General features: G+C 39.4%; 1 protein-coding gene across 1 annotated transcript; it reads left to right on the top strand.

The window, feature by feature from the left end:
• Window positions 1-8,994: 8,994 nt before the first annotated feature.
• On the top strand, window positions 8,995-9,366 carry LOC122659524. Its single transcript, XM_043854628.1, has one exon. The coding sequence runs from the start codon at window positions 8,995-8,997 to the stop codon at window positions 9,364-9,366; it is 372 nt and encodes a 123-aa protein (XP_043710563.1).
• The last annotated feature ends 7,681 nt before the right edge of the window (window positions 9,367-17,047 follow it).

Below are 17,047 nucleotides of genomic sequence, written 5' to 3'. Positions count from 1 at the left end.
AAACAACACTCTCATGAAGCTCCTGAAACACCGTAGAAAGAATGCCACTTTTCCACAATTCTAACTGGAAGAAAGCAAAAGCAGTAAATCCAATATTTCGCTAACCCTAATTCTCCGTCTTCTTCGTACAGGAATTCAATCAAACACACAACATCAATTGGATTTTATATCACAAAATCCCCAATCCACCAATAACGATGCATAAATCTCTCTGATCTAACGCCGTATCAAAACAAGTCCTTGGACCCCAAAATGGAAGGATATTTAACTCAATTACATAAAAATTGAAGAAAAAAAAATCCAAAATTGTTTACCATTTCTGAAATCAGATGAGCTTTTTTTTAGATTTTTCTACTTTATCGTCACTCTTTCTCTCTATATATATTATATTAAAATACGAAGAAAAAAAAAAACGAAAGATATGACGAAGAAGAACCCTAGACCTGTAGCTAATTTTATTTCCTAAGAAAAGGGAATGATGAAAGGAACGAAAAAGTGAAAATAATACAGAAATAAATTCGTGAAATCCAACTTTTTGAGTTTCCTTTATTTTTCTTGTATTTGGAGAACTGGCAGCGGAGACTTATATACGGGTGACACGTGGATCGCAAGCAGCAGCAGCAGGAGCGTTGTTGATGCACGGTTGAGATCCCAATCATACAAGTGGGACGGTCTCTTCGTAGGGACGGGAGATCCCAATCATGTGTAAGACAATGTGCTTCGTATGAATTGAACGATGGAGGGATGTGCACTCCAAGACGAACTATGCGGTGGGGCCCATGGTATCACGAACTCATAAGTGTTACCCGTGATTCCCGGGCAGCTCAGTTGCTGCGGGAAAAGAAGAGATGAGGGAGAAAGATGCCTTTTTGAGTGAGTTTGGAGAAAGTTTTGATCCTGTCCTGCTGATTGGTTTTGGAACTTTGGAGTTCCTGTCGCAGCCTCTCAAGAATAAGACCGTACGGGAAGAGAGGGTTTGCACCGCTTTTACATTCACTGCCACGCTTTCTTCTCCCCGGACGCTATCTCCTCTCAGTTCCCTGTCCAATACAGATGTCCGATTCCTCTCATCGAAGGCGGAAATGACGACCTAACCCCCTGCCTGAACACACTGTCTAACGTGGTTAAGTTGTCATTACCACCCCCTATGAGAGGAACCGGACAACCGCAGAGGGCATGGAACTTGACAGGAAAAAATTTAATTTTCCATTCGATAATGAATAAATAAAAAGAAAAATTATTTTACCAAAAAAAAAACAAAAAGGAAAATTACTTGTATACCCCTATAACGATTGTTTGATAACCCCAACTTTTCAAACTATTATTTGAAGTCCCATAAAACTGACGGTGTCAATCTGCTGTTAGTGGTTGAATGGAAAAATCCATTTTCCCCTCAAAGAACACAATCCGATCGGACCCCTACGCCCTGACATAGGGGTGCGTGAAATGATCGTTGTACCCCTTGGAACTCTGGATATGACCAAGGATGCGGCGGTCATTTTGTGCACCCCTGTGTCCGGGTGCAGAGGTGGCGTGTATGGCACAACTAAGTGGCATTCTTTAACCTATACTTTAATAAGGAAGAGGTACGAGTGTCAATTTCCATCCATAACCGGTTGGTCAATCGAAACCAACCGGGAATAAGAGATTGAATTGGATCAAATTTTTAATGGTTTGGTTTTGATTTTTATGAAACTTATACAAAATCAACTAGGCCAGATCGATTGATATTTGAAACCAATCCAACATCGAGGGGAAAACAATGAAAAATCAATAAGAATAAAAAATATATATATTAACCCCAAGGGGTTAGCGCAGCTGGCTTGGAGGGGACATGAGACTCCGCCTCAGGAACCGATGTCTCGTGATCTTAAGTTCAATATAAAATCATGAGCAGGATACACCAATGAGCAGTTTCATACATAGAAGGGTAACAAGGTCGCTTCATGCAAGGAGAGAGAGAGAGACTCTAACATTTTGTAATGGTGAAAGTTTCCTTCATAGCTTGTTAATGAACATTTGCCTATATTGCCCTACTGATCAACCATATAGCCCTGAGTCAGGGTCGGGCCATGGTTGAGAGCCTGAGGCCTCGGGCTAAGACTGGCCCTGACCCAACCCTATTTTAAGTTATACTATAACATATATATTAAAAATTTTAAATGTCACCCATATTTTGTTATATAATATATTATATATGAAGATAATAAGTGATATAAGACATTTTATTATAGTGTTATTCTACGTAAAATTGATCATTTTCTCTCCGACCCAGTCCAACCCATACATTTCCCTTCCTCCTCCCCATGATTAGGGTCAATTAGGGTCAGCTTGTCTCAACCCTGAGGGCGGGTCAAGGTTGGATTTTTCAGGCCCTGAGTCAGGGTTGGGTCGTGCCTGGGCCCAGCTAAGGAGAGGGTTGGACTAGAGCTGTATAAAGCTCGGCCCAACCCGACCCTGTTGCAGCCCTAAGTCGAGATATCCAATTGAGAACAAGTGCATTATAAGATGCAGATGTTGTTGCATTGTTACCAACAAAAGCATCATGGAACTTAAGAAAAGCTCTTCTATGGGCATAAGGCCGAGCTTTTCTTGAGAACTTAAGATAACCACTTAAGATTCTTTACCAAAAAAAAAAAAAAAAAACACGTAAGATTCGGCACAAGGCTAATCTATGGGTGCGATACTAATATAAACTAGAAAATAAAATAGAAATCATACCAAAACAGCCCTTATAACAATTTTGTTTCCTCTCTAAGCATATGCATTGTGCAATTATGGGAAGGAATATCTTATGCATCTAGAAATTATGTTAATAAGAGATACCTAAGGCTCCATTTGGTTGTAAGGGAAGTTGGGAAGTGAAGGGAAGGAAAATATTTGTATTTTTTGTAAATTCACTTTCCAATGAAATATTATTTACTTTTTCAAACAAACGTCAAAAAGACTTTTTGTAAAATATATTTCACTTCTCAAAGAAATATTTGTATTTCCCTTACAACCAAACAAAGCCTTAAAGGGCTTTAGGGGTAGACATGATTTATTAGAGCCCGTTTAAGATAGCATATTGGTCCAGATTACTTAAATGGATGTTGGGAGATTAGGAAAGAAAATCATTAATCTCAAATTTAAAACTAAAAAAAAATAAAAATAAAAAAAGCAGCATGCATTAATTTGAACCCAAAGGTTCTGCTTTGTGGGTTTTGTAGGGATGTAACCAGGCTGAGCTCAGGCGTGGTAGAGGTAGGCTCAACCTAGCCCACAAGTTATTGGGCTAGGTCCAGGCTTAGTAACAGTCTAGCATCATGGGCCTTGGGCCGGTCTTGAGAGATCAGGAATGATTTTATCTGGGAAGGTGAACAATAACTCCTTGCATCAAATGTTGGTTTGCATTTGCAATAGCATTTGCATTGTCTCGCTATTGTAAGTGTCTAGCTTTTGATGCAGCTAAATGCGGGCATTACTCAAGCAAAGTCTTTGAGGTGCATGTAGCCATATTGGAACGTGAGACCTACCATTTGCAAGGTAATGTTGCAAGCCACCCAAGCAAGGGACCATAGCCATCTTCAAGATTATTTGTTTACCTAGGTAGTGAGGCACTCTACACCATGGCTTTAAGAAGCAGAATTGGATCAATGGAATCGTCGGAATCCAATCCTGGTAGGTAATGAAATTCAAAAGAGTATAATATTTGACTTATCTACAGGTGATGACTACCACTAGAACACAATGTTGATGAAGCATTGTTGAGTATGTCACATTCTTTACTATAAAATCCGATCAAGGTTAGGAGAAATATGTGGGACTGAATCGTGCCATTGGTCACTCTTCTTAAGACTTCAGTTCCATTTACTGGTGCAACTAGGTTGGTGTGAATTAGTCTCCAAATATAAAACAACTCATATTGGCCCTCCATTCAATATGCACTCGATGACTAGGCCCCGTCATGATACTTTGGGTTTTTGCTCAATTTCAAAAACGAAAAATAAAAAACAAAGATGGATAAATTAATTTAAGTGAAGAAGTGAGAGAGAATCTGAAAAATGGATGCAAGAGTGTTACGAGTAAGGGTGCAAACAGTTTCAACACTCTCGGTTTTAAATGATTTTATTAGTTCTTTTTATGTTTTTATTTGAACGGCTTCTTTCTCTTTTAGTTTTTATTGAAATAAATGAAAACTTAATATTGAATTAAGTTGACTAGTCAAATTAAGGTTATAGCTGTTTATATGTTTTGATTTTTTATTCAAAAGATTTGAAATGTCTCTTTTTAGCGGGATTTATTTATTATAATTATGAATGACTTAACTTACTATGTACATATTAATTGGTTTAAACTTTTAATTAAACGTTTATATTTTAGATGGACTAACATGCAGGTTTGGAATGCATCCACAGAAATATAAGACACACTTAAAGAATCGTTGCCTTCACATGATCTGTGGAACTCTTTTCATATGTTGGAACAACTAAAACACTATCGTATACTTTTTCCTTTTGTAATTTTGTTAACAACGAAATGATCAACATGTTTAACTAGCTTGCTATCCGAGCAAGCAACTTTCAAAAGGGCATATGGACGGATACTAGTGTATTTGATATTTTATCTTTTTTCCACTTTAAAAAAATGTTTAGCTAAACGGTCTCATTTTGAAATCAATTTATTAAACGGTTTCATAGTTTCGATTTGGGTTTGACACCCTTAGTTACGAGCCTTCCTTTTTATGGAGACGATGATGCTCTTTCAAGGTAATCCTTTGAAAGGCTAATTAAGCCTCTCTAGTTAAAGGGAAGGAAAGATTTGTATTACCGTTTAGAGATAGGCCCAAACAGCCCATTCAAAATCAAGACCAAGCTGCTCAAGCCCATGGAAAAAAATGTTAAATGAATGGAACGGATTGACCCATATGCCCTCGTCTCATCCTCGTTTGCTCGGCTCGAGCACATGCATGTGTGTAAAAAAGCATCTTAGACCATAGCTCATAATCTCAATATCACTCAAAATCTAGCCAAATATGATGCATTTGCCCCTGGGAAAAAAATTGTCTTTTTTACCCTCTTACCCTTGTTCGTACAGGTGTATCAGGTTGGTCTCGACTGATATCGATCCAATCTAGTCAATATCGGATGATCCGAGATGATCCGAGATTACAAATCATGCCTGGGAGGCTAGGACCTCAAGTGAAGGGAGAAGAATCTCTCTTCTAAGGGCTTGCACTCTTACAGAACCAAATCTTATACATAGACTTCTACTCTTACCTTATTTCTAAGCAATGTGGAATTAAAAACCCATATGAAAGGACAAAAAGCAATGCATAAAAGATAGGTAAGATGCACTTTTAAAAACATGATTGTTTGAAACTTTCCAATAAATCCCTATTCATGTTGATCCAAAGTGATTGATCCGTACTAAATTTCTAAGGTTCAAATCAATTTTGGCCAATTTTGGTTGATTCGAGTCTCATGCAGGCGTCAAGCCCTTTTACGAAAAAAACAGTAAAAAGCGTTTTGGCCGATTTCATTGTCGATTGGAACCTTGCTTAGCACATGGTGATGTTTTCATAATGAAGTCACAGTTCATGAAATATGTCATTATCTTCCACCAAATAGAATTTAAAAAATAGAAACCAAATATATCATGGCCAAAGGGTGAAGTGAAAGAATGACCATTAAATACTGTTTTGGGACACAACACATGGGATCCACTTTTTATAGTGGATCCCATTGGCTATACATATTTGTGGGTCCTATGTTAACATTGGATTCCAATCATTTGTCTCCTATGATGAAATTTAATGCTATTAGTCTCACCGTTTCCTCAGGGGGAAAATAAGAATTTAGCTGTTTACCAAACAAAAAAAAAAAAAAAGAATTTAGCTCGCCTCCAAGGAGGCATGCGCCCAAGGTGCTGGTAGAGGGCATCCAGTGGTTCAGTTATGCTGCACATATTTCGGTGCATGCCTAGGGATGCGTGCGACACAGCCCAATGGCTGACAGTGCCCTGGGAGTTCCCTACTCCCTGGAGACGATCCTGATCCAGAAAATAACGTGTTTTATCGAATGTATCTTCTTTCTACCTAGTTTTATCTGACGGTTGTGATGCCATAGTAATTTTTTTGTTGGGAAAAGGAACGCTAATCAGGAACATCTTCTCACTAAAGTTTTCCGATCTCTGGTTTTCTGAGTCGCTTTTCTTGACTGGTTTTCTGGTTTTCTTTGTTCACGGTCACCGAAGGTTCTACACTGGTGACCCACGTTGCAAATTCTTCCTCTCCAAAATCTAAATGATTAAGATTGGAAATTGGAACACTAGAGTTATCAACGACCTTGGCAAATGGAGGGCGGTTATAGATTGGAACTTGGAACACCAGGGGTCCAAGAAGTTCATTTTTGTATAGATAGCCTTCCACTGGCTCTTTCTGGCTTACAGCAAAATGATGCCATTTGAAATAAATACTATAGGATGTAAACCCATAGTTAAAAAATTATATTAATACAAACTCCCTTATAACCTAAAAAAAAAAAAAAAAAAGAACGCTAACCGGTGTTGTGCCTCAGCATGTACTTGCACCCAGGCACAGCTACGGGTGAAATGAACAGCGCACTCATGCTCCTTTCCGCCTTTCAAAGGGGTGCATCGGTCATTTCATGTGTGGTTGTGCTTGGGCACAAGTACACACCGAGGTACAACTCCAATTAGCGTTCTTTCTCCTTTTTTTTTCTTTTTTTGATAAGAATGCCATGGTATATAGGGGGGTCAAATGGTCCGTTTCGTCAAGTTTCCATTTGGTTGAATTGGTCTTCGGTCAAATTGAAGCCAATTCAATAAGGGTAGGGTCGATTTTGGTCAATTTTGGTTTAATTTGGTTTTGTTTTATTTTGGTTTCCTTTTATCGTTCTTTTATCAGTTTGATATCGTATTCGATCTGGTTCAATTTATTATATGTATTATTTTTGTATCGGAATGTTTTGACCTTCAATTTGGACCCAGTTTTCGATTGGTCATGCTCTATCTGATTCTGCCTATTTTGATCAATTTGACCGATTCGATTTAGGTTTTGACACTCCTAGGGTTGATGCCCTTGATTATCATTGGATTGGAATAAGTCTCTTAGTAGTTTACACTAATCATTTGGGAAGTAACCATAATAGTGATTTTGCATTTTGATCAGAATACTTTTAGTGGATGTAGAATTTTTTATTTTTTTTGATAAATCTCATTTTATAAGAGATTTTCTTTTCATTTTTCACCTATTTTATGTGAAAACAAAATTGGCATGATCAAGAAGACTTCTGAATGAAAACAATTGGCATCCTGTTATGGGTCACGTTTAGGTGTTGTATTTGTTACAATAATAATGTGATAGGTAAAAAAAAATAATTGTGATCGATTCCTTGAATTAGCAAATGTTAGAATTATGGGTTGGTATTCTTTGTGGAGGAGTATGGCTCATGTGCGTGTGCGAGGGCCAATGATAACGTTCGCTGGCATCATGGGGGGCATGATTTCCACCTTTCATGGGGGTGGGGAGGTCATTTCACCCCCTCTATGTCTGGGCATGGGCAGTACACTCCCCTACAGAGAATTTTCTCCCTAAAATTATAAAATTGACACTTTTAGGGATTTTGGGAGACCATTCTCTGTGGGGAGCGTAGGAGTCAAGTGCGTGTGACAGCCAATGAAAGCGCATGCATTGGCATCTCAAGGAGCAAAATTTCTACCTTTCATGGGGGCGTGGTGATCATTTCACCCCCCCCCCCCACCACTCCCCACTCCCCACTCCCCACTCCCCACTCCCCTTCCTAGTGAACATTTTCCCATCATTTTTTAGGGAAAGGATAATTTCTACCTCAAACAATATGTGATCCCCACTCCCCACTCCCCACTCCCCTTCCTAGTGAACATTTTCCCATCATTTTTTAGGGAAAGGATAATTTCTACCTCAAACAATATGTGATTGCAGTTTTGGATGGGACAAGAATCCCATAACATGGTGACATCACCATTCCTCCCCAATGATGAAGGAAAATCTTTACTTATGTTTTTTGTTGAGGGGAGGTTGGCAATTTTGGTAATTGAGGTAATTGAATGTTGTATTTGAACCTAACCCTTGTAAATGATGATTTAGAAAACTAAACATGTGGCTCATGCAATTTTGAATTTGTATCAGTATGGTCATGTCATCCTTCCATGTAGTTGAATCAGACACATTGCATAATTAACAAACGAAGATGGCATGCTTAGTGAATAAGTACTTTAAACTAGCAAATCTTTTTGGCATTGATTCTCATTAATTTAGATATGGGAAAAATAACACTAACTGGTTGTGTGGTCCTGCACCCAGACACATGACCACGTGAATTCATAGTTAACATAATCAGGAAAGACAAAAGAAAAAAAATGGAGTCTTACGAGTACGAATTTTAAATCATAAAAATCTGCAAACGGACGGTTAAATAAAATGGTCAAAAAACCAAAAAATGGTAAAAAAACGAAAAAAACGGACATTACGGGTTTTAAATGTTTATATTCCAAGAAAATAGAACAAGTAAAAACATAATTTTCTCACATAAATTGAGGAATTTTTATTTGAAATATATGTTTCTAATTACGGTGTCCATGCATTGACCTTGAGTTGTATCATGAAAAATGTAGCCCTTTGAGTAATCTTTACATCGGTGAATGAATCAGGCTGATCAGAGTTCGGGAGAGAGAGATATGGTCAGTTAAGTAAGCCATTGTTCAATAAGTCCAAGGTCTTAAAAAATGCCAAAAAAATGGAACGTGTTTTAAACACGTTTAAAATGAAAGTGCTTATAATTTGTCATTTTTTCCCGCATGTTTCCAAAACATACGGCAAAACGTGTTTAAAACAGTAAAAAATGGCCTTTTTTTGCTAAAAGAGCATGAATTTTCCGTTAAGCCCCCGTTGAAATAAAAAATCCCACCCCAAAGATGTACACATGGCCACCACCCCCAATGGATTGGGTCACGATGAATTGTGATGCCTCTATCCGGGACAACCTCGGCGGGTATGGAGCTATCGGTCATAACATGGCAGATCACGTAGTTTTTGCCCTCGCTGGGGCCTTGGAGGATAGTAACATTGTTCGAGTGGAGCTGAGGGCTATCATGAGTGGCTTGAAAATGGCTAGTGCCCTACATATATCTCAAGTACAGGTGCAGTCAGACTCATTGATGGCTGTTCAGATGGTTCTTGGACGAGTCCAAACCTCATGGTATGTGGCTAATTTGGTGGAGGATATCCGAGCTCTGAGAAATGGCTTTCGAGTTGCATTTTCTTGTTTCACGTCGGAGATAAATTTCGCAGATTTCTTGGCAGCTTCCTACACTCTCGAAATTTAGTTTCTCACAATTGCTTACCCCCCCAACCGCCATTGCTGATGCCAAGGCAAGCCTTATTATAGAATGTAAATTTATTCTTTTTCTCCTATTAATACCATTCTCCCTTCAACCAAAAAAAAAAAAAATCCCATTCAAGTAGATCCCCATGCGTGTGCTCTGATTGGCCTCTGCGATGGTGCAAGTGCTACATTACCAGACAACGATCTTTTGCCCTTTAGATATATATAATAGGACTGAAAATTAGGGTAAAAAATTTGATGATGGGGGATATATCAGTGTCTAGAGTGTTATGTGATCGACGTAGCCTTTTAAAAATCAAATAAAATTGTTATAAGACAATTGTACGATTAGCAATGATACATAAAGCTAAATGTTGAACAATAAATACAATCTTTTTGGGTGAAAATTGAATAATGAATAAATAACATATAAATAATCTCAGTGTAGCCGAAAAGACATACATGTACAAACAGAGTCATTTGAATGCTTTAGTAAGGAGTAGAGGTATGATTTAGATAAGAGGAGGTAAAGACCCAAGGATAGGCCCAAAATGACCATTAAAAGAAATGATGTGGAAAAACATGTATCGTTTAAGCCTAATAACAAATTAACAAGTAGGAAAAAAAAAAGCATACGATACAAAAGTACATATTCCAACGTGTGTCTCGACTCACATAATAAGATGTGAGGTCCACACTAAGACTTTTACCTATTTTGGTCCATAACAAAAGTACTATTCTTTGCCCTTTGGAGGAAGGCGGGCTGGGCATTCGACGGTTGGAGGACATCGGTTTAGCCTTGCGTCTAAAGGGGCTGTGGCGGGCGCTCTCATCTGATTCCATGTGGTGTGAGTTTTTCAGAGCAAAATTTCTAAGGAATGGGCATGTGGTTCTTTCGCAACCAAGGACGGCTAGAACTCTATCTTGGCGGTGGGTGATGGCACATAAGGATAAGATTTTGGCTAATTCACGCTGACTGGTTGGGAGAGGAGAGGTAAATCTGTGGCTGGATAACTGGACAGGTTGGGGACCCTTGATGGATTGGGTTGATGGGGCATTGCAGCTAGACTTCACAAGCAGGGTAAAGGAAGTGCTTAATGAAGAGGGAAGGTGGCGAGAGGGTTTCCTCGATTCCATTGATGCTGCGGTGGTACGTTAGGACTTAGAAACGAGGAAAATTTATGTGTCAAGTAAGGAGGGCTGATTGATTTGGACGACAACCCGGAATGGTGAGTTCTCCACCCGTTCGGCTTGGAACGTGGTAAGAACGGCTTCCCCTGTAAAGTTATTTGCGCCATGGTTTTGGTACCGTACCCTCCCCACGAAGGTGGGTTTCTTTTTCTGGCAGCTAATGTGTGGTGAGGTGGCTACTGATGATGCCATAAGAAGAAGGGGGTGTCTCTGGTCTCTAAATGCTCGTGTTGTGGCACGCCTACAGGTGAATCGGCATCACACTGCTTGGTCTGGGGAGGAACGATAGCTAAGGTTTGGGCATTTTTCTCTGGTCTTCTAGAAGTGGAAACCATCCCACTGCAAGGTGTTAGGGAGAGAATAATGTTACAGCATGATCATACTAATATGAGGAGCGTATGTGGTATTATAACAAGTTTGCTTCCATCTTTCATAGTATGGGAGTTGTGGAAGGAACGGAATAACAGGCGACATGGTGAAAGACCACGCCCTGCTAGTTCTATTATCGGAATTGTGAGAAGATGGATTGGGGAGGTTACGTATTTTCCAACAAGCAAGAAGCAGCCTCTCTAGCTACTTCGGATTGTCATTTCACCCCCCCGGTGAAAAAATGTCAGTACCGGTTTATTGGTGCCCCCTAATCAACATGGTGAAACTCAATGTAGATGGGGCCTATAAAGGGAACCCGGGGATTGGAGGGGGGGGGAGGTGTTATTAGAGATAAGAAGGGGGTGGTAGTGGCAACTTTTGCCAGGTACTATGGAGATTGCACTAACACGATTGGTGAGGTCAGGGCGTTGAATGATGGGCTGAAACTGTGTGTTCGTTTAGGCATTAATGGCATTGTGGTCAACACAGATTCGTTGGGAACAATTCGAAGCCTGTCGAAGGGGAGATGTGGTTCATGGAAGTGTTGGTACTGGTTCAATGAAACTATGGAGATAATCAGATCCCTAAAGCCGTTGATCCTTTTCACTTACAGATAAGGAAATAGGGCTGCAGACTGGTTGGCTAAGTTTGCGTGCAGTATCAAGATGGATAGGGAGTTTCAGGGTGGTGAGGATCTCTCAGCTAAGTTGCATAGGATTGCTCGGGAAGATGCCTGCGGGCTAGCAGTGGTGAGGACATAAGTTTTTTTTCCTTCTGCTGTAGGGCTGGGTAAGAGAGATCTAAGAGGTATGTGAGAGGTTATTCTAGGATGGGTTGGGGTAAGGCGGCCATGTCCCCCCTGTGTATTCTTTTATTATTTGATTGATTCTTAATAAAATTCTAGGGGCTGCCCCGGGTCCCAGATAACTTCAGGTTAAAAAAAAAAAAGTACTATTCTTTGCATTGCCCTTGGTGTGACATGTAGATTCCTATCCACACTTGCGTCATAAGAAACTCTCCATAACAAGTATATCTTTGAATATAATTGATTTAGGAAAGAAGATTCATGTAAGTGACCCCATTTATTTTTTTTATTTTTTTTGGGTGCAATGATCTAATCACGTTGATTGATAAAGGGAGTTACAATGCTCAGGAGATCCCTAGGGAAAGGGGGCTCCCTAAAACAGCTCGCAGGGCAGGAGAGTGCCCACTTGGACAAGTTGTGGGACAATTCGTTCCCAGATCTACTGATAAAGACAAAATCACAAAAAGAGAAGGATGCTTTCAGGATGCCAATATCCCATTTAGTTGGGATCAAGCTGAGTTGAATTGAATAATGTCATGCAAATACACACAATAACTAAAGGGAGAGGGATCTCTATGACACCAGAGTACAATTTCCCACCAATGAGGGCGGTGGGTGATCAAATCGTCCAGTAGGAAGCGTTTAATGAAGAAAGAATATGAAGTCCACAAGTCAGATGTGAAAGGACATGCATAGAAATCTGCACACTGGCAGCCCCAAGGAAGAGTGTAGTTGGCAAGGGATGAGGCCTAAGAAAGTTGAATGTCCCGAGTTTGACTCCGCCTCCCCACTTGGGGCCACCCGCCTAAGAGGAAACTCCCTGGTGAACATGGGGGCCTCAGTATCTCCTCGTTTGAGTGTGTTGCGGGGTCGTACACGAGCCTTGGGGGATTAGTCGACCAAAGGCCAAATACCTCCTGTTCCAAAAAAAAACCACATGCTTCACATTGAACAAAACTTAGGGTACATGAGATGGTTAGTTACATGATGTCATACCACTTTAGTGCCATTTTGATGGAGATTGATGAAGAGAAGCCTAAGCCTAGGCATTAAAGATATGGTTGAATGGGTGCATCCGTAGTGTATGGATGATAGTTGGTACCAATGTTGTTAAGTTCACATGTATAAAAACTTTCTTAATGGGCCCCCAAAAGGTTGGGCTTGACGTGACTTTTTCATTCCCTTTCTTTATTGTTTGTCTTTCCATTTAATAGTCCATCAATATAGTCTACATATGGAATGTGGCGCTAGAAAATTACATATAACAAACTCCACCTCTGAGGCTACAAATGTGTGTGAGATTCACACAAGAAGAAGATCGTATCAGAGTGTCATTTCCATTTTATTTTTTTTGGTTTCTTGGAGAGGGTTCGTTGAGCAAGCGATATAAAGGAGTGCCAATGAGGTGCGGTAGAACAATTTCATATATAGGATGGCAGCAAGGTCATTTTATATGAGGAAAGAGATAAAGGGAGAGGGTGCTAGCATATCCTTGGCGGCTCAAAGAACCTTTTATTTTTTTTTTCTTCCACGAAAACAATTATTAGGGTAGAGGGTCCCCACAACATTAGAGTGGAAAACAATATCCATAAGAGGGTGTGAGACGGTTTTGTTCAGTAGGGATCATCTTTTGTTTGAGGAGAGTGTCAGTATGGAGTATGGACCCACGACTCATTGCATTAGAGAGTTTGGGAAAGAATCCCCAGTCCGACGTCATGTAGATCTTTTATGGGGAAAATGTTTTTTGTTTGGGATAATGGCCTAACACCAGCTCCTCTGTGTCTATCCCTCTCCTCCCACCCCCTACGACATGACATCACTACCCTCTATTGAGGAGGAGAGAGATAAACCTGAGGGCGTTGGCGTAGATCATGCTCTCGGACCTGAAACAATTTCTTACGTAGGGGGTAGAGACGACATTTCGTAAGAGGAGGAGATAGATGGATAGAGGTGCTAGGGTATCCTCGCAGTCAGCTCAAAGAACTTTTCCTTAATTGGTTTTGGGTGGTTTGCCTTAGGGGTGTCAAAACTTGTTCGACACCAATAGGCCTAACCTGAATTGATCGATTGAAGCTTCAGATTGGTCCGATCGGTTACTAAACATGTCAGTCTAAAGCATCAATCAATTAATAATCATGCGTTTTCAGTGCAAGTAGTAGCCAGACAAGTGCATGCGAGGGCCGACTAAATAGTGTGATTGATTGATAATCGACGTTTATAGTGATTAGCTTGTTTAAGGCCTGATTTGGTATGATTTCTATTTCAATTTCAAGGGGTAATTTCTTTTGAAAATTGTTTGGTTTGATTTTTGCACCTTGTTTTTGTGAAATATAAATTCATTCACTCTTGCTCTTTTATGAACACACGGTTAATTTGATGGGCAAAGTAGTAATTTCAAGTTAAAAAAAAAAAACACCACCCTTCTTCTCCTAATGGTCTCACCGCCACCACCCCATCGCCACCATGTCACCACCATCCCACCACCCCTACCGCTACCTTTACCACCACCACCACCACCACCCTTTTCAAAGAAATATACAAAATCTATTTTTAAAAATTGAACTACCAAATGGATTTTTTTATTCATGAAATATTTCATATTGATACAACCAAAACAATTTCAATTTATTGACTGTTTCATGAAATCAATACGAAATTGAAATAGAAATCACACCAAATCTAGCCTAGGCCCATTTAACCTGAATACAACCTGTTTATAATTTGATTAGTCAATTAACCCATTTAAAATTGTATTATAATCCGATTACCTTCGATTATGGATTGGTAATTGATTTCTCTTAATAGAAACGTATCCATGCCCGATTACCTAAACAGATGAAAATGATACAAGGCCTTAGATTGGTGGGAACCGATTAGGCCTGAACAAAACCAATCGAGCACTATCGATTGACACCCTAGTTTGCTTTAATTTTTTACAATACTATATTTTGTTTGAGGGAGAAAGAACGCCACTCAATTGCGTTAGACACGCCGCCCTTGTGCCTTGACATAGTGGCACATGAAATGACCACTGCAACCCTAGTCATTTTTTAGGTTCTAGGGGGTGTGATGGTCATTTTGCATACCCTTGTGTCAGGTTACAGGAGTAGCGTGCGCTGCGAGACCAGGTGGTGTTTTCATTCCATTTGTTTGATGGACCATCATAGTTAGAGTCCAGTACCTGAGGCCATGACAAGAACAGCATAATAGTAGCCTTTTGTAATTTATTTTATAAAACTGAAAAAGGCAACGAAAAAACCAAACAAAAAAGGGGGCCTATAAAAGAGGAAGGTTATACTTTGAGAGAAGCTGTTACTTTGATGCAACGATAAGCGGAAAGAATCTCTTTACATAAATTCCTCAACAGGGAACCGATGGAAAGAAAACACAACAGCACGTGCAGTGGGGGTACTCCAGCAATTAAACCCCTAAACATCAAGAACAATTGCAATGTATTAAAAAAATATTAATACATTATGGTTGAGGTAATGGTGTTGTATTGGCCAATATGTACTGGTTTTGCAAGTGACTGATCCCAAAAATGGCCGATGGCCCAATACTATATTGGTGAAACAATTCGAAAAAGGGGTAAAATGGTTAAAAAACTCATTCTTAAAGAAGACATGGGTAAAATTGACTAACACAGCTGATCCAATATCGTGCACTAAAACCATTATCCTAATGGATTTCTAGCTCAAATAAATGGTCCTTATTTTATCTGCACGTAGATAAAGCATCGACTAATCAGGGGTGTCAAAAGTTGGCTTGCATCGATATGTCCGACAGAATTGACTCATTAAAGCTCGATATCGGACTGATCGGTTAGTTATCAGTGCGGTGTCAAACCTAGACCGATTATTATTCAGTTGTTCATGGTGCTTGGTTGAAAACCCAATAGTCATTGACCGATGGACATCGATAATGGACCATGACTATTGTTTATAGCCCGTTTATAATTTGATTAACTCGTTTATAGCTTGTTTATCATCGGTTTATAAACTTTTAAAGAGTGATTATAGTCCAACAAACTTGACCAGATTTTTTTTTTTGGTAACGGGGAAAATTATTGATGAAAGGGGGGGGGTGATTACAACCAGTGGCTTCAACAACACAGAGGTTGTGGAGCCACCGAATGGAGTGTGGCCAATCTATCGTACACCCAAGCGACAAGGCCTTCCGAGTTAGGGCATCCGAAATACCATTCATAGCCCTAGGAATAAAAGAGAAAGAAACAGAGTGAAACTGAGACGCCAGCCAGGGAACATCCGAAACCAGGTCCTCCACCTCCACACAAGGTGGTTTAACATATAATTTTTTCATGGTTAAGTATATGAAGTACGATTAACCAAATGATATAGTAACAATTAGGGTTTTAAGAATCAACATCAGCTATGGGATCAATCTCCGCTGATATTGATAAGAATCGCTCTGTATCAATCTAGATCAGATAGATTTGCCATTGATTTCCATTAAAATTTTTTTTTTTTTTTATAACCTTTTTACCCTTAGTTGTACCGATCCATCGATACGGGATTCCTCTAGGATTGGGATTAGGTAGTGGCGATACTGATATGAATCGGACTATTCCACCGATCCGATACTGATCCTTAAAACCATGGTATTAGACCCTCAAACCGACCAGACCAACCGGTTGACAGTTAACACCCAAAATTTAATACCGGAAGCCCGTTTTAATACCAGAAAATAAAAAAGTACATGAATCATGAATAAAGCACATATTTTTCTTTTTGGTCTCGTCAAATGACATCATTATCCTCTTTCCTAGTAAAGTCGGCTACTAGGTTATCAGAAAATACAAGTACAGCTAGCCACATAATCTTAAGGATAATTTCGTCATTCCGTACTCTCTCATCTCTTTCTTTCAATTTTTTCACTAACCAGTGGGAACAGTTATTACCTTGTTAATTATAATTAAGTAACTTTCTTTGGGCTTTAATCACGGTAAAATCAGGGAAAATTACGGCGGGATCGGGTGAGATTTTGTGAAGCTAGAGAGAGAAAGAGAGAGAGAGAGGACAAGCCGTCAAAAAAACCCAATAGGAGAATAGAAAAATAGTTTCCAGGAAAAAAAGTATTTAAAAAAATAAATTTTTTTACTCTCATGGCCTTCCTCTTTTGTCTTCTTGTTAGATCGGTCAGTTTTTTTGCGGACTTAAATTATGTGTTTTCAGAAAGAGAGATGGGGGAAGAAGGAAAAGGGAGGAAGTAAGCAGGAAAATACATTAAAATGAAAAAAAATAAAAAAAAAGAAGCAGAAGAAGAAGAAGAGGAAGAAGAAGAGAAAAAAAACACAGCT

Source organism: Telopea speciosissima, chromosome 4 (assembly GCF_018873765.1).
Source record: "Telopea speciosissima isolate NSW1024214 ecotype Mountain lineage chromosome 4, Tspe_v1, whole genome shotgun sequence".
Lineage (NCBI taxonomy): Eukaryota > Viridiplantae > Streptophyta > Magnoliopsida > Proteales > Proteaceae > Telopea > Telopea speciosissima.
Note: the sequence above shows the minus strand (reverse complement) of the source record. Positions and strands in the feature narration are given on the sequence as shown.

Excerpts from the sequence above, each read along its gene's own strand:
- LOC122659524 (XM_043854628.1), top strand. The coding sequence starts at position 8,995 with ATGAATTGTGATGCCTCTATCCGGGACAACCTCGGCGGGTATGGAGCT.